Genomic DNA, 17,662 nt, shown 5'->3' with positions numbered 1-17,662 from the left:
CGACGGTCGTCTGGTTTTAGCGACGGTTGTCTAGTTCTAGCGACGGTTGTCTAGTTTTGGCGACGGTCCTCTGCTAGCTGCCGTTCTAATACCTCCTAAGGTAGGAAGGATATAAGGAAGGGTAAAAAATAAGGTGGCTGTAAAGGGGGTAACTTAGTAGAGGTATATGCGGGGACCCGATATAGAGCTTTGTATAGAGCCTCCGTATATAGAGCTTCGCGTAGAGCCTCGTGCAGAGCCTCTATACGTAGAGCTTTATGTAAAGCTTTGTGTAGAGCTTTGTGCAGAGCCTTTGTCGCAAAGCTTTATATAGAGCTTCGTGCAGAGCCTTATACAGAGCCTCTGTCGTAGAGCTTTGTATAGAGCTTTATATAGAGCCTCTTAAGTATATAACTTAAAAATAATATATTATATTACCTTAATTATATATTAAGGAATATATAAGTTAGTTAACTACGTGTTATTTAACTTTTAAATATATTAAGTTGGTTAATTATAGGTTAATTATAGGTTAATTGCGTGTTATTTAACTTTTAAATATGTTAAGTTGGTTAACTGCGTATTATTTAACTTTTGAATGTGTTAAGTTAGTTAACTGCATATTAATTACGCGAAACGCGCTTAATAAAGTCGACTTAAAACCTAGCCTGCGAATATTTTCCCGATGTAGCTCGCTAATTCTATATAAGTCCTTAGAAATCTTGCGTAGCTTCTTTAATACTTGCTAAAGGTATATACTAGCTTCCTCTAGGAGCCTTTAAAGTTACTTTGCCGGTTTCCTCTAGCGCGTTTCTATAAAGGGGTAGGGATATAATCCTAATATTTATAGTTTAGCCTCTTCTAGATAAATTCCTTGCTGTTTTATAGTTAATAATTAACAACCACTAATTAGTGTTAGTATTACTAGGGATACCTATTATAATAGGCCGGAATTATAGTTAAATAGTCTTTGCTAGTTAATACGATAATAGTTGATTTTTATTAATCGAAGCTATGCGAGGGAAAGGGGCCTAAGGCCCCTTCGCTTCGCTTCGCTTCGCTTGTCGTGGCCTAGTGCCACACGTAAATATTCCGATACTTATCTTATCTTAAGAATCTTAAATCTTACTTATCTTATTTTAAAAATCTTACATCTTTAGGAAACTTCGTCCTAAGCTTATTTATATATTACTAAACTAAGCTATTACTCTACTCTATCGGTTATTATCCATTATAGGTCCTTAAGCTTACTTTATCTTATCTTAAAAATCTTAGTCGTCTCGTATCTTATCTTAAGAGTCTTAAGCTTTTAGCCTTTTGCCTTTATTAAGTGCCAAAATAGTTTACTATCCTACTTCTCTTACGTCTTATAAAGCGATAAATATCGTATCTAGTAGGGTCTTAATCCCTACTAATATTCCCTATTCTATAGTGGAATTATCCTTTACCTCTTATATAATATTTCTAAGGTCTATATATTTCTAATAAACCGCCTTTATTGCCTTATTATTATAAAATGTTTCGCCTATATTAAATTTATTGTCCTTAATATCCAATTTATAAACTAGTCTATTAATTCCTTTATATTAAAGGTACAGAGGCTAACTAAGGTAAGAGGAACCTAAGCCGTAGCATGGTTAACGCTATAGGGGGTAGATACCCTAGGGCTCTAAAAAGGCCTAATAAAGGCAGAAAATACAATAGCAACGCTCTTAAGAATAGGAATAATAGGACTAAAAGACTGGCTCTACTAGGTAGGTATCCTAGTAGGTAGCCTAAGATGTAAATGTAGCTGGCTAAGACAGACACTAAAACACGTAATACTATTATGTCCCTTACGCACTAACTAAGAAGTAATACTCTTAGTAGCTGGCACAGAGAACTATAAGACACTGCTCTTAATATAAAAAGGCCTTAAGGCGGTTACTTAGTGGCTTATTAGCTAAAATATACTAAATTAGTTCTAGGTTATAAAGGAAATAATAATAGAGGGCGGGGGGGCGAGCAACGGGCGCCCCCTAATGACTCTATAGTAGTAGAGTAAAGTATACAATACTAGCGCGTCCGTAGGCTAGTTACGGCAGCAGTGGTTTCTAAGGAGGTTAAAAAGTAAGGTAGTAGAAGCACTATAGGTAACTTATAGGCGCCTCGCAGGCGCCTTATAGGCGAGTCCCAAGACGCAGGGAGATAGATTATGGGGTTTTCTCAAGTTAAGTCTTTCTTAAGTTGAGTTTTCTCCCTATATATAAATAAGGAGTAGTCCGCGTGGGCCTAATAGGGATCTAAATCGGACGTTAAGCAATGAATTATTATTAATTCCTTTATATTTTACTAAATATAGCTCTTATAGCTAATAGCTTACGCCATACTTAGTGTCTATATAAATTTAGTATACGTTATTATAATAAAATATAAAACTTTTAATTAAATATTCTTTTATTCCTTATAGTATATTATCGTCCCTTTATATATATATATTATTTACCAGTTTTATCCCTTTTACTATATAGTAACTCTAACCACTTTTATAGTCTTTAGCGTAATAACCTTATTTTCCGCAATTTATATAAGCTTCTTCTTTAAACCATTTTTCTTATTATAGAGTCCGCCTAAATATCTTCTACTACTAAAATCCCTAGTTTAGCCTTTACTCCTTAGTCCTGTAATTACTAGATCCTTAACCTTTAGGTTTTTATAGTTATTTTTTAAACTATTTCTTCTCTTTAGTACTACTTAGGTTTATTAGCTCTACGCCATACTATAGTTTTTAATTCAGCTTTAGTTATTGCGTACTTTACGTCTTATATAACTATAGAACTCTATCCTAACCTCTTTTAGCCTATTCCCTTTAGTAGATCTAATTATTAATCTTAATCGCTTAATCTATTAGTTCCTATAGGGTATCCACATCTTTTATTAGGATAATTACGTCCTAGACTTTAGCCTTAAGTCCTTATTTATACTATGCTATAAGCGCCTTATTATTCTACTTAACTTATATAGCTAGCGTCTAGAACTATATAGTGTACTTAATTGCTAAGGTCCGTTACGTAATGTCTTAGAGTTTTCTTTCCGCTATAGTTACCGCCTCTAGGTCTCTAAATATTTATATAAGTCGCTCCGTAAACCCTTTTTAGCTTAAGAATATAAATCGCACCTTCTAATTAGTAGTTATTATTCCATTTGCCTGTATTTTTATAAGGTAAGGCTTAAACCACTTAAGTACTCTTCCTAATAGGAATAGTCCCGTATAGGCTATTCGATCTATAGGTGTTAGTAGCTTTACCCCTTTTTACGTAACTTTAAAGTATATTTACGTAAGGAATTCTTTAAGTTTTAATCTTTCTCCTAAGTACCTTTTAATTAATAGTAACTTAATCTTCACTGCTCTAATCCTATTAACCCTTTCTTCCAACGCTATATTATTAGTTATTAACTAGTTAACTATTTCTTATAGTTACCTAACCGTTATAGGTTGTTATAAGTTAGTATCTGCTATACTAGTATTACCTCCTAACCTTAAAGTAGTTGCCGCCGTCAATAGCGTTATAGTGGCTGCTTTTAGTGGTATATTATTTAACTTTTTGTATTTTATACTATAACTAGGTAGTAATTATATAACGGAACTTTATAGCAAGTCCTATAATAGGCTTATTAATAGGCTAGGTGTATAGGTAATATAAATTAAAGTTAACAACGTAATAATAATTAGTGGAGTGGTTACCTAATAGATTAACTTTAATTATATTCTAAGAATTACTATAAGGAAGGAACTATCTAGGTAAGGATTAAAGGTCCTTAAATATATAACCGTACTTCTATAAAATCCTTCTTATATATAATATATATATACTCTATTTACTCTATTATAAATTATATAGATCCTATAGATTCTATAAATTATATCACGTAACCTTAGTTACTATTCCTCGTTATATAGCTCTATTAGCTCTATCCTAGACCATACTTATATTAACTAACTAGCTTCTTCTAACTCTTCCCTAAGTAGTTATAATATTGTACTTAAAGCGTTCGTAATATTTATTGCCAAGTTCCTATAGACCTTATTCTGTAAGTTTTTACTTTTTAAAACGCACCTTTTTATAAACCTTCTTAAGATAAATTAACTAAGTAGACGCCGTAAGACAAGACTTAAGGGCCTATTACTAAGCATTGGCAGCCTCTCGTTTAGCATTATAGGAATAGCGTAACTTCGCTAAAGTAATAGACAGTTTATTATCTAGCCGCGTAGCAGTAAATTAAATATAAAACCCTAAGATAAATTAATTAGGGAACTAGACGACTATTAAGAGTAATAGGTCGCGTATATTTAGTATTAGAGATAAAGCAAACGTTATAGGATAAACAAATATTTACTTTAGTGTACTTTAAGTAAAAAGACGGTTATTATAAAGATAGGTTCGCTAACATAATATAGACTAACCCCTTTTTTAAACAGTAAGAACACGGAGACGGTATAATTTTACTAAGAGATAATATCGCAGCGATAGTGCGAATGCGACGAGCAGTTAAAGAAGAAGAAATTACTTTAGGTATAATAAGCAATAATATTAACCAAATTAATTAAACGGATATTACACCTCTAGTAGACAACTTAGAGATATTAGAAATCTTTAAAAATAAAAATAAAAAGGAGGGAGATAGTATTATAGACGCTTTAAGTACAATATTATAACTACTTAAAGAAGAGTTAGAAAAAGCTAGTTAGTTAATATAAATATAGTCTAAAATAGAGCCAATAGAGCTATATAATAAGAAATAGTAACTAAAGTTATATAACGTAATCTATATAATCTATAAGATCTATATAATCTATAATAGAGTAAATAGAGTATACGTATATTATATATAAGAAGAATTTTATAAAAGTACGGTTGTATATTTAAGGACCCTTAGTCTCTACTTAGATAGTTCCTTCCTTATAGTAATTCTTAGAATATAATTAGAGTTAATTTATTAGGCAACTACTCTACTAGTTATTATTACGTTATTAACTTTAATTTATATTACCTATATACCTAGCCTATTAATAAGCCTATTGTAGTCCCTGCTATAAGGTTCCGTTATATATATAAGGAGGTTTAATACTACGGCCTAGGTCTTTATAAAGCCCTCTTTAAGGAAGGCCGTATTAAGGTCAACTAGGCCTTTTTGTTACCTTTAGTATACTATAGCTAATCTAATACATAGCCCTAGTTAGCTAGGACCTATATTTTAAAGCCCTTAGGCGTAGGCTTTATAGGTATATTTATAATCTTAGGTGCCCTACCTATAAACCTTTAGATAGTTTTATTAACCGCTAAGTAAGGCCTAGGCCTTTAGAATTTATAGTAAAGTACTTAAAGATACTTAAAGAGCTTATCTACGCGGTTAAATATATAGTTAAAGCTATCCTAAGGTATAGGACTATAACAAACATAGCGCTTAATTTGCTTAAATCGGTCCTTTAATATATAGTCGGTTACCTTATACACAGTACCCTTTTTAATAGGGCCCCAATAGTCCTTTACTACTAGCTCTATTATAATTCCTATATAAATTACAACCCTAAAGTACGTATATAGTTCTAGCTTACTTATTAGTTTCTACTTCCTAGGCCTCCCTTTTAGAGCCTTCTCTTTAGGTATAAGATGCGTCGCTATATACTTATTTATCCACTCCACCATCTTATTTATTATTTCTTTAGTAAAGAATAGCTTAAAGATAGCTAGAGGGTTGTGCTAGTTAAGATTAGAGGGTATAAAGGGCTCTCCGGGGTCTATATAGTCGTCTATTTCCATAAAAGTAAAGGGCAGTAACGCCCATAGCTCTAGTAGTAGCTTTTTCAATTTTTTGGTACAAGGATCCTTCCACTTCACATAGTCGATGTTATTAGATATTCGCGGCATTTTATAGCATCAAAAAGTAGTAATTTCACTGCTAAATTCGTCTGTTTATATGCTCTGTTAATGCCTCGCGTACAGCTTAGCATAGAACTAGTGCACGGGCGTGCCAAGGTAGTCTCAGCGTTGCGCCACAACAAGTTAAGGGATAATCACTCTAATTATGGTCCCTTCTAACCTTAAATACACGATTATATACTAGGTTATATAATTAGCAAAAGCAAGAAGTAGGAAATAGTAACCTGTTATACCTATAATTAGTAGTAAAGTTTCTAACAGGGTCTAAACGTAATAGTTATATATATCCCTAAATTAGACATTAGAACCCTATAAGAAATAGAGCTACTTAATATTTTTAAGCCATATACCGTAATATAGAATAGGGTTTGTTAACCTAACTAGTGATATTGAGATTAAATTTGTATGTTACGCCTACAGATCACCACTTATTGAGATTACGGAGGCCTAGGCGCCTCCGGCCGCACCGCTCGCCGTATTCGCATTAGCCCTACTTTTACAGGCGTTAACCCAGCCTTAAATATAACTAAAGTAGACGTGGTATTTAATCTACTAGATTTGTCTTTCATTCCACGGAGCTGTTACAGTTTCATTCTTTAGTTGCTTAAATCTACTCTTGAAATATAGGCTAAGACCTCATTAATTCTATTACCAACCTCGCTAAGTCTGCAGCTGTATTTACCACCAATGTAAACGATAACTATCTATTCCTATATATGGATCCTGTGAAACTCTACAAAGAAATAAGGGTAGAAGGACTATGTACTAATAGTAGTGGGAGCATGGCAGAGAGCTAAAGGATAGATACCGACCGCCCGAAGAGTGATAACCCCGATTAGGAATGGTCTAATTGTTTTGAGACGGCCGGTGGGAGCCGGACTAATAGATGCAACTAACATCTTGAGCTCAATTGTTGCTGCTTCATTAATAAGTAGTTTATAGATTATAGATTTACTCGACCTGATTTTTCGGATAGCGTGCCTGAACTGGCTGGGAACATGACGCTTGTGGGAGTGAATCCTACGGGTTTGGAATGGAAAGACTGTTTCATAGCCTATGAGTAATAGGCCAAAAAAGGTTGGCAAGTAATCTTAGCTTTTATTGTGAGCGGTAGGGTAGCTATGTTCTTTTACGATACTTGGTTTAATTGTACAAGGCAGGTGTCAGGTATGTTAGCAAAATCAACTAAAACTAACAAACGGACAACTATGGTCGTATTCAGTGAAACTTTCTCCGCTTGAAAACTTCTTATGCATACTGCTTTGCAATTACGAACCTTCCAGCGCCGTCTTGTGAGGCCTGGTCATGTACTCCAAATTCAGTCATGTCCTCACGGAACGTAGAAAGACGGCGCTTAGTGCTGCGAACCGGCGTCTCTGGAACAAGAATGGACGCGGAATCATTGGCTACTGTGTCTAAGCTGGGTCCGCATGGCTGCACCACTATTGAGTTAGCATCAACCTTGGGGAATCTATTTTCTAATAGCTTCCGAGGAGTACTGGCATTCGAACGAGATGAACTATGTGCGCCTGGATGGAACAGGGTCAAGTCGGTAATAAGATTGGATATTGCGAGCTGCTCTGGAGATATATCGCCGATTGCACCTCCAATTGGCCTTGGTAGATGGTGGATTGTGCCTGAAGGGCCATGATCACTCAAAGATAGCGCATTAGCTGATGTTTGATGATCCGGAATCTCTAACTCTTCCTGAATTGTAGGAAGTGGGGTATTAGCTCGTTTAGTAGGGGAAACAGTCAGAGCACTCAATATATCTAGAGCAGGAACAGGGCGACGGGGTGGCGCAAAATATCGTGAAACTGCCGAGTTACGAAGAAGACTCCGCGGTAAGCCGTCGCCAGCTAAAGTAGAAGTAATTTCTGGAGTGATTGGTTCCACAACTCTGAAAATTTTCCGACGGGGTCGCCAGTCCTTTGTTGCGCGGTCGTAAAGCGCCTCGAACTCAGCTGCATGGCATTTATTGGTGAACCATGGATGGGCGAGTGCCTGTGTAGCAGACATTCGACGACTCTCATCAAGGACAAGAAGGTTTCTTATAAAGTCCTTAGGCCGGTGTCCAACCGTGAGCCATACGGGATGAAAATCCAGAACACTGAGATCGCATGTCGCGGAAAGGCCTAGGATAACGTCTTGCGGATTGCATTCGTAGTCTACATGTGTGCGGTCGGTGAATATTACATCGCCAGTCAGTAAAGCAGTTGCAATTGAGCCTATGGACCACATATCAACACTTTTGGAGTACCCGTAATCTTTCGGGATTGTCTTATTCCGCTTGTGGACCTCCCTAATTACCTCGACATTAGTTGTGTTAATTACAGAACAAAATATACTCACGGTGCGGCGTATTCCAAAGTGCCAACCATTGAAAACATGCGTCTCTTCGATGCTACTATCTGGTCATCTACTTCGCTAGACTGTGGGATATATCTGGCGTTGCCAAAGTCTGTGAGCACGATTCGGGCCCCGTCATCGAGCGAGGCCATCAGGATATTATCCGGCTTAAGATCACGATGGACAATATCCTGACCATGGAGATACTCGACAGCTTTGAGAACTTGCCTCATGATCACTGCTGCTTTGGCGTCACAGAGGTGACCACCTTTGTATTCGATGTATGAGAAAAGGTCCCCGCCTGTGATGAGCTCTTGGAAGATATATCTTTCTTGAGTCAGAGGGCATCAAAAAGCAGAAATGAAAACCTTACACTGTATTAGAGCTCCAAAATACCTTCTCAATTGCGATTATGTTCGGCTATACGAGGTTAGAATCAAAACAAACGAGACTCTTGAGCCCTAATCTCACATGGCTTAAATTCTTTGCGATTTCAAACTCGCGAAAGCACTTTTTAACCTTTTTGGGCCATCTATCGTGATACCTGAGAGGATGGTCATGGATTCTGGAGCCTTTTTCAAGCTTGCTATAAAAATCGTAGTGTTTTTGTGCGGTGGGTGGCTGCAATCCTTGAGCTTCCAGGTTTGCATATATGTGAGCGAGATCAACTATTTTGCAAGCCAGCTGGCGTTGAGTCTTTCGATGGATCGCTACAAGCACCTTGCCGTAGCCTCCAGAACCAAGAACCCGGTTTCCGATTTCATATCGTGACCTGAAGTACTGTAAATGATCAGTTACGTTACCGGAGGCGCAAACGGCACTTTGACAAACCTGCGCCTCTTGTTCTTGTGTATCGCTCAGTTCCTCCTGCTGTGGTTGGATAATTGAGTGATATATTAACGTGACGCAGTTGGAAATGCGTAGCTGATCTCCATCGTTAAGCAGATATGCACCATTCTTTTGATCTATACGCATACAGTATGAAGATGAAGCCGAGACTCCTGCTTGGTTGGCATGTGGTCTCTTGAGGTACGTCCCATTAGTTGACAGATCTGTAACATAGACGAGAGGTGGTATAGCGGAATCCGCCTGCTCTTCATATAGGATGCAATGAATTCGTAGATGCCTATTCGAAATGATTGGATCCGACCAGCGAAAACGACTGTAAATGTCAATACAGATACGAGGATTTATCAAACTCGCAGTATACCAGTACTCTGGGCTTCTGCCAAGGTAGAACTCTTCATTTCCGTGAATCTTGATATGATGGACATTCCCTATAGCTAGTTAACATCCCAATTGTTGAATTGACTAGGAGACCTTACTCACCTTTCTCACCAGTGCCTGCGCCTTGCACCTCCAGATACGCTACTACCTCACCCTGATTTCGATGCATTATCCATCAGCGGGCATTTGCCCATTCAGATTTTGAAGAAAATACATTCAGCATGGCTGACTGAAAGGACGTTTCTGGCGTTATTTCTCGATCATGATATGATGCTTCTTGGCGTCTAACTTAGGATTAGTTCAATTTTCTAAGCGAGCCTCCGCACAAGTTCTTTGATCTCGACGCTGCAAACTCAACCTTTCATCAACATACGACACTCATCTCGAAAACGATGTAAGTTACTCACAACCGTTTCCCAACTCATGGAATAGGTTCAATAGCATGCTACACTAAGTAATAACTCCAATGCAATTTGAACCATCAATAATAGAAGTTGTTGGCGATAGAGAACTTTCACTTTTCTATATCTGACACTGACACAACCCTGAACCAGTTCATCTAGTTATCGAAGATGAGAGCCAAGTGGAGAAAGAAGCGAGTTCGGCGCCTCAAGCGTAAAAGGAGAAAGACGAGAGCCCGCAGGTATGTTGCTTTCCAGACCTGACTACCCATCGGGTTTTTGATTTTTAACTTAACCAACGTCCTCACAGCAAGTAATCGCCTCAATTCTCGATCACAGCGACCCCTCCGCCACCCTTCATCATCACAAAAATCAACATCTTTTCACATCGGCGTGCAATCTTGCCTGCGAACTTACGATCTCTCTACCTTTTTATGTCTACGTCACGGCATGACTGTCGAGCTTTGTCTGGTGGAGACGGGTCGAGCTGCTCAAAGGTCATTATGCAGAAATGAATTTGCAATGAAACAGGGAGGATACTGGGGAGCTGGTCAATCTCATATCGAGGACATAGGGAGTTACTTGGAATTTTCTGGGCTAGCTCTAACACCGGCTTGCTCTTGGCTTGCCTTTGAGTTACGCCTTCGTTACCAATCTGAGGATGAACTGCATTTCAATTATAAAGCCTGTTATCCGCAATGCCTTTCCTGATATTGTGATGAAATAAACTTAGAAGCTTGATGTTGAACTCCTGCAGGTGATTATCTGTTGCTACCCTGGTACTAACATTCCTTTAGCAGGAATATCGCCCATCACTCGATTCTATTGTGTTGCATCCTCGAGACAACTTGGTCTCTCATAGCCATATGTAGGCCGGGTGTTCAATTTCAAGGTACTAGAGAACCACATCTCCATTCATCAACAAAAGAATATCATCCGGAGCATCCTCATAGGCTCTTCTAACTTGTGTAAAACTGTTGCTTCATTCTAATGGCTTTATTTGTACTTTGGATCTCAATAATATAATCTGATTTATGTGAACAAAGTTTCCAGTATTTTCAGAGTATCATGTGCAACTTCATACGTACAACTCTTGAAAGACGGCCCCCACCCACTCTCCTCACGCCTTCGCACCGACAGTACTTAAAGCACCCCTCAAGACTTCTCCCAAGTCATCCTTCGTAACGCCTAACAGTTCATTATCCGACTCTACTCTCATCACAACAGTCCTTCCGACCCCACCCTCAAAAAGCTGCACCGTCAGGACTCTTAAAAACGCCTCAATAAAGTCACCCTTTGCTAGTTTTTCCTTCGCCTGTGCTAACAGGTCCTTCGTCTCAACACATTTAACCTCTCACGCCTGGCCTATAATTTCCTCGAACGCGGCTAACAGGTCGCGCTGTGTGATTAACAGGGATTGGATTTTTAGGAAGCGGTTCGCTGTCTTGGACGGGTGCAGTAGGATACTGGCGACGGCTTGTCCGACTTTTGCAATCAAGGTCACGGAGACGGGCTCGGTGCCCGCATCGTAGATGGTGGCGACGCGAGTTGGGACCATGAAGCCCATCGTTGGGAAGGTGACGAGGGACTATAGATGTGGCCAGCCACATTCTCTCATCGCTGTCAATACCAAAAACACGCCACAATGATTGTGAAGTTAAAAGAGAAGGAATGCAAAGCGCAGAGCTGTACTCACTCAGTCGAAAAACGGCCCACATGTCACTGCAGACCAGCTGAACTGCGGATTCTTCTCTGCCTTGGCCTTCGCATGCTCTAGGACCCTCGTTTTCGGCTCCAGCATCTGCTTGAGTTCCGGCAGGCAAGGCTGATCTGGATGGTTCTCGAACTCGGAAAGAATGAAGCGCTTCACGCCGACGGCTTCGGCGGCATCGATCAGTGTGAGTTGGTCTAGATAGCCTTCAAAGCCCACCGCGCACACTACGGCATCTTGGCCCGCGAAGGCATCTTTAAGTGCGGGAAGGTCGCTGTAGGACGCTTTCAGGGCTTTGATGCTAGCGTCAAAGGTGGAGGTGCTAGTTGGGCGTGTAAGAATTGTTGTGGTAAGGTCGGCGGCTTGGAGCGCATGGAGGATGCGAGGGCCAAGGTTACCGCTGGCCTATGCAAATGAGAGAGATCGGGATGGAGGGGAGGGGAAAGGACATACGCCGATGAGGGTTACTTTTTGGATGGATGAGGACATTTTGAATGCGGGTGGGTGTATGAGAGTACTAGGGGAACTAGGAAAAATTTACGAGTTGATATAGGGCAAAGATAATAGAACTGAGCAGCTGAATAGTAAAAATACTTTTATGACCGGCTTTAAGGTTTTGAGAAGTTGTAGAACTTGGATTTATAGGAGTTAAGCCTCTCATTACATGCAATTCCTGGTCAACCTCTGCCTTGATAATGTGAGAAAGTTAGCTCGATAATGTCCCCGACAGGAGACACAACTCATAACATGAAGCGAGAATATAAAGTAATTCGGAACTCGGTCTGCTACTGTAACGCGGATCACGAAGCCAACTCGAAGTATCTCGCATACGAAACGATGATATGGGTAACATCTCGGCATCGGTGACAGTAAAGCACCGATTGCGAGATACGACGGTAGGTTTAGAGAGTGATATGAGCAGAACTACCAAAGAAATAAAGTAGCCGGTTGCTTTGCGATGAGGGGAAATCCGAGACCAATCATACTCCTATGACGTATGGATTCCTTCAACATAGCATGCTGCATGTTCTACGGAGGTCCCTAACAAAAGTTCTTGCACCTTCCTAATTAGGAAGTTTTAAAACTGACGTATACGCGAGCATAGGTGCGTATTTTATAGCCCACGTAGCGCATACTAGAGTCTACCTGGCGTATATTAAGGCACGCAAACTTTAAAGATTAATTCACTAGCCTAATACTGTATATAATAATAATAATTTACCAAATTTTTAATTTATACTTAGTAAGATAATGCATAAAAATATAAAAGTAGTAATGAGTATTATTATTCCTAAAACTTCCTAATTGGGAAGGTGCAAGAACTTTTGTTAGGGACCTCCGTAAGTCGTGTCGTTTTGTCTTAGGATTCGGGAAGTTTTAGGCCGATTTCTGCGGTGTCACGTGCATGATTTCTTAGTATCACTCAACTTCAAGAGTAATTATAGCATATTTGATTTACATAGATTATGCTACAAGCAATGAGATATTATTCACAGCTTCAAGACCCAGAGTGACTATGCATATAGCCCACAAAGGTTTTACCCAAGAGGAAGTTATGACCTTAACAAATTCATAGCGAATCAGGTCATACTCTTACGCAGATATGATAATTCTGCAGAGCTTATGACATGACAGCAATACATGAAATAAAAAGATCGATGAGCCAATGATAAGCCCAGCTTCAGGTAGTGGCATAAGGTGCTTCTAAAGAAAAATGGGACCGGAAGCATTTTGAGATATCGTTATCGAACTATGCTCAGATGCTGAGGGCCTCTGCAACGCTCTCGATCGTCTTCTAAATTGCAATCTTACTATCTCGGCTCATCTCGTGCCTAACTCTTACCCTATTCTCATCCTTGCTTTGCTCTGCTTGTGCTCTAGGTGAGGGTTCAGCAGCCCACACGTTGCTGGAGATCATAGGTGTGTTGTTCGTGATGATCGAGCCGATACGAGGCCTAGACTGGGTTGTGGAAGTGGATAGTGAGTCACGATAACCGAACTCAGTTACAACTGGTTTGGAATTGTTGGTCGAGAAAAGCGGAAGCAGTGTTCCGCGAGACTTCGGGCCGAAGAGGCGGTTGAAGAGAGAGCGAGTATTGGTGACTGTTGGGTTGGAAGAGGGTAGGAGTTGATCCGTGGTGGGGATCGGAACACTGCATAATTAGCTGTATCCCAGAGGCAGGTGAGCTGGATAACACTCACAGTGAAGCAGACCTCGTCGTTGTTGGTGATGAAATCGATCCATGCGAGCCTTTTTGGCTGAAAACTCTCTTGGCCTTGTTAGACAAAGACCATCCACTTCCCTTACGCGACCTTTCCGAGTCGTGGCTCTGGTATAATGATGGGAACACCTTCCCCATATTCAGTTTTATAAGCCAATTTCTGTACAATGAGCCTGCATCCGCGCCAGTGCCGAAAGCGAAGAACACCAAGAACCCATCGCCTATCCTGATCCAACGGTCAAAGACAACAACCCCAAAGCTTGGGAGAGTAATTATCTCATTCCAGTTCGGGCCGTGCACGTTGCCCCAAGAATAGGGAGCGGAGACTAACTGGACATTTTTGAACAGGATGTAGAACTGTACCGGCAGAATGATGAGGATCATAATGAAAGACATGGAGAAGAGGCGAAGGAAGCGGGATTTGGTGGTTTTGTGGCATCTGACTATATGGGTAAACTCGGTACGATAGCGATATAATCGGAAGGTAAGTAGGCCTGGAATTGTCAGAATGATTTGATAGGAGTCAGAATTAAAATCAGGGAATATTACCAGAGTAGTATGAACCAACCAGAGAAACTATTGGAGACCACATCATGACCAAAACGACGCTCGGCCAGCTATTGTCAAAAGCGGCATTGCATCCTGATATACCCCAGAGGAAGTAACGGATCGGTTGAACGATGTAGTAGATCAGCATGAGGAGGATTGGGAAGCCAAAGCACCAGAGTATCTCTAACACGGCTTCTCTTATTCTTTGAGCTCTTGACGGAGCCATGACGATATTCTTCGTATCCATGACCCTCGCGAGTTTGCGCATGATGCAAGCCAAAGCACCAGGAAGTGCTACTGTACTGCCGACAAAGAGTCTGACCTCGATATCGCAGAGAACCTGACCTTTCCACCACTCGGGCACGTTGTCGCGTGGCCAGAGGATTGGATTGATGAAATTGGTGAGGTTGAGGAGAATGACCCAGAGTACTAAACTTGTCGCGGCTACATTGCGTTGGAGGAGATGCCAGGTAAAGGGGGGGATTCCAAGGATAACAGTGATGCCTCCGAGAACAGAGAGAATGACAGCTTCTGGGTACAGTGGATATGAGACGGGTTCCATAGTAGTGGCGATAGAAGGCAAGCTTAGTACAACTTGCAGAGTCTGTACAGAGGTTCAGAGAAGTGTAAGAGATTGATAGGCTACAACGAATATCTTCTGGAGTGGATAATCCGTCCGTTGTCCTGCTTGCTAGATGGCAAATGGCTTGAACGGTGCTTGATAGTGAAAGAAATGGCTTCTTGGAATAAGAAGAGTTGAAGATGAACAAAACAGACTGAAGGAAATTTGGGTAGAGGGATTTGGTTGGTTTTGAGCAACGAATGTGGTTGGCTCCTATTCAGTGTTACTCTGAATAGCCTCGATAGTTTCAATTAGATCTCCGCCTGCGAAAAGCGCTATTGAACTTGAAACCACAAGTTTTCACGAACGAGGCCAGGCTAGCAGAAGAGACGAATTAAAATTGCATATATGTTCTAGGTATTAGTAAGTTGAAGAACCATAGAAGTGGATTGATGCCTTTGTACAAGACAATAGTCTGAAACCTGGGAAAAGCGGACTTGACGTTTTTGGGTTTGAATAAGAAAAATCCCAAAACAGGCCATTTTACAATAGATGAAATTGATAGGGGCACTAGACATGTACTCAGGATGACGAAGAACCTAATGAGTCCTTTATATCAGCCTGAAGCCTAGTGTTCAATTATTATAATTACGGAGACTTTGGTGAGTATTGAGGCGCGTAACGCCATTTCTCTTTGCCCCCGTCGCACACGAACCGGAGGATAGGCTCAAACTACAGGATAGTGAGGTTAGTATTATGCTGGTATGCTGCATGGATGAATAGGACGGAGGGGATCAAGGAGTACTAGGGTTGAGAGCTTTGTCCCTATATTTTGGGAAGTACCGCCAATGACGTAAGCTGAAGCGGCAGAGGGACTTAATGGTTGGATAACAGCACCAATAGTTCACACAGCTGTACACCACCTACAGCTGATGAGCTGATACGACCGCGATCATTTCCCACAGCCCCCTCCTATGGGGACCCTCCTCTCTCTATCGATATATGTGAGCGCGTAACCGCTAGCCGGAGCGATCCCGAAGCCGGCATTACCAAGGGCATCGTCACTTCCTCATTGCAGCCATGGCCGACTATGCGGCTGCTGAAAGCCGCACGACGAGCGCGCAGATACACCCTTTACTCCGACAAAGGCTGATCAACCGCGCTTCAACCTTCTCTGAAGGAGCGCATCCTACTCCTCCACTCCCACAAAGACGAAGCTCTGTCTTTTCCGAATTTTCCATTGATGAGACGCGTCACTCGATACGGTCATCTACGGATAATCTCTTAAGACCTGGAGGAAATGATATGGAAAAACTATTATCATCAGAGGCACCATCGCACTGGCATTCTGCGCCGCTGGTTTTCGCAATACTTCCAGCCATTGGAGGGCTGCTATTCCAGAATGGAAGCGCAGTTGTGACGGATATATTGCTTTTGGGCTTGGGGTCAATGTTTCTGAACTGGTGTGTCAGATCGCCCTGGTATGACTACATGCACTTTTCTTGTGGAAGGCTGCGCTGACTGACGGCAAATAAGGGACTGGTACCATTCTGCACAACGAGTACAAGTAATCAAACCTGAATCCGGGCCCTACAACAGCACAATAACTGAGGAAGAAAGTGAGGAGGATGAAGAAGTAGTAGGCAAAGCCAATCCCTCTTCAGAAGCCATACCAACAGAAAATCCTCTGCAGGCCAATGGAAGCGCCGAGAAACCTCGAAATGCCGCGCAAGAAGCTGCGGCGAGTGAACTTGGGCGGGATGAGATATTCGCCTTGATCGCTTGCTTCGTTGGTCCTATTCTTGGTGCATATCTTCTCCATGCCATTCGATCGCAGCTCACGCGACCTTCGGAAGGGTTGGTGTCGAACTACAACCTCACCATCTTCGTTATGGCTGCCGAGCTTCGTCCATTCTCACATCTTATCAAGATGAAGCATGCCAGGATGCTCCACCTGCAACGTATCGTCAGGCCTGATCTCAACTCTTCCGAGAAGTTGGCCAAAACGGACGCGCAAGAACTCTCGAAGCGGCTGGCAGAAGTTGAAGCAGGGCTCGCAGATGGCACGGCAAACAGCGGAATAAAGGACAACAAGGTTCTCGAGATCAGTACGAGTGTGCGGGAAAGCCTTCAGCCCCAACTCGACGCCTTAAACCGTGCTGTTCGACGGTACGAGAAACGATCAGCAGCCCAATCAATACAAACAGAGGCACGTTTTGCCGATCTTGAAGTGAGGCTAAAAGACGCTCTGTCACTGGCAGCAGCAGCTGCTCGAAGTAGTCAAAAGTCAGGCGTTATAGCAGTAGCACTTAATTGGATCAGTTCCGTGCTCATGTTCTGCGTCCAGGCGCTCTGGTCTGTGTGCATATATCCGTTCCAGTTAGGCGCATCGATACTTGTAGTAGTCAAGTCATGGTTCATTTCTCCGAAGCGATCGCCTAGGAAGCGGGACAAAGCAAAAAGCGATGAGCACGGATCGATATCAGGCTCTCGAATGCAATCAAAAAGCGGTCGGTGAACTTATAAAGACTAGCTTCTTACTCCTGGATATTTCTCTTGGGAATCTAGATCGCGGTGAAATGGCTGGATATCGGAACCAGGACCTGGAGGATAAATCTCCTTGACTTTCCAAACACCTCTACTCAGCTATATTTCCTAGGTAATATCACTAACTGATACCCTCTACTCACTCGTGGCTTTTCATTGAGGTTGAATCTTGGATAGATACTTTCCCTTGATGC

General features: G+C 41.2%; 5 protein-coding genes across 5 annotated transcripts; 1 reads left to right on the top strand and 4 right to left on the bottom strand.

Annotated features, from left to right (window-relative positions):
- Nucleotides 1-6,980: 6,980 nt before the first annotated feature.
- K441DRAFT_630060 (kinase-like protein) lies at nt 6,981-9,702 on the bottom strand. Its single transcript, XM_067646257.1, has 6 exons — nt 9,579-9,702; nt 9,081-9,526; nt 8,721-9,029; nt 8,623-8,669; nt 8,253-8,576; nt 6,981-8,202 (listed from the first exon to the last, which is right to left on the bottom strand). The coding sequence occupies exons 1-6, from the start codon at nt 9,643-9,645 to the stop codon at nt 7,149-7,151; spliced, it is 2,247 nt and encodes a 748-aa protein (XP_067507600.1). The 5' UTR covers nt 9,646-9,702; the 3' UTR covers nt 6,981-7,148.
- Nucleotides 9,703-10,986: 1,284 nt separating this feature from the next.
- Nucleotides 10,987-11,736, bottom strand: K441DRAFT_655048 (uncharacterized protein). Its single transcript, XM_067647776.1, has one exon. The coding sequence runs from the start codon at nt 11,442-11,444 to the stop codon at nt 11,232-11,234; it is 213 nt and encodes a 70-aa protein (XP_067507599.1). The 5' UTR covers nt 11,445-11,736; the 3' UTR covers nt 10,987-11,231.
- K441DRAFT_674741 (NAD(P)-binding protein) lies at nt 11,574-12,077 on the bottom strand (the record flags this gene model as incomplete). The annotated part of the gene is made up of 2 exons (XM_067650789.1): nt 11,574-11,993; nt 12,042-12,077. 2 exons carry the CDS (start codon nt 12,075-12,077, stop codon nt 11,574-11,576), a joined length of 456 nt encoding a protein of 151 aa, XP_067507598.1.
- Nucleotides 12,078-13,786: 1,709 nt separating this feature from the next.
- Nucleotides 13,787-14,921, bottom strand: K441DRAFT_545606 (a-pheromone receptor PreA; the record flags this gene model as incomplete). Its single annotated transcript, XM_067642816.1, has 2 exons — nt 13,787-14,304; nt 14,360-14,921. The coding sequence occupies 2 exons, from the start codon at nt 14,919-14,921 to the stop codon at nt 13,787-13,789; spliced, it is 1,080 nt and encodes a 359-aa protein (XP_067507597.1).
- A 1,080-nt stretch (nt 14,922-16,001) lies between these two features.
- K441DRAFT_685097 (uncharacterized protein) lies at nt 16,002-17,439 on the top strand (the record flags this gene model as incomplete). Its single annotated transcript, XM_067651847.1, has 2 exons — nt 16,002-16,402; nt 16,458-17,439. The coding sequence occupies 2 exons, from the start codon at nt 16,002-16,004 to the stop codon at nt 17,437-17,439; spliced, it is 1,383 nt and encodes a 460-aa protein (XP_067507596.1).
- Nucleotides 17,440-17,662: the final 223 nt, after the last annotated feature.

The sequence above is a fragment of the Cenococcum geophilum genome (genome assembly GCF_001692895.1).
Source record: "Cenococcum geophilum 1.58 unplaced genomic scaffold K441scaffold_8, whole genome shotgun sequence".
NCBI lineage: Eukaryota > Fungi > Ascomycota > Dothideomycetes > Gloniales > Gloniaceae > Cenococcum > Cenococcum geophilum.
This window is presented reverse-complemented; position numbering and strand designations above follow the sequence as displayed.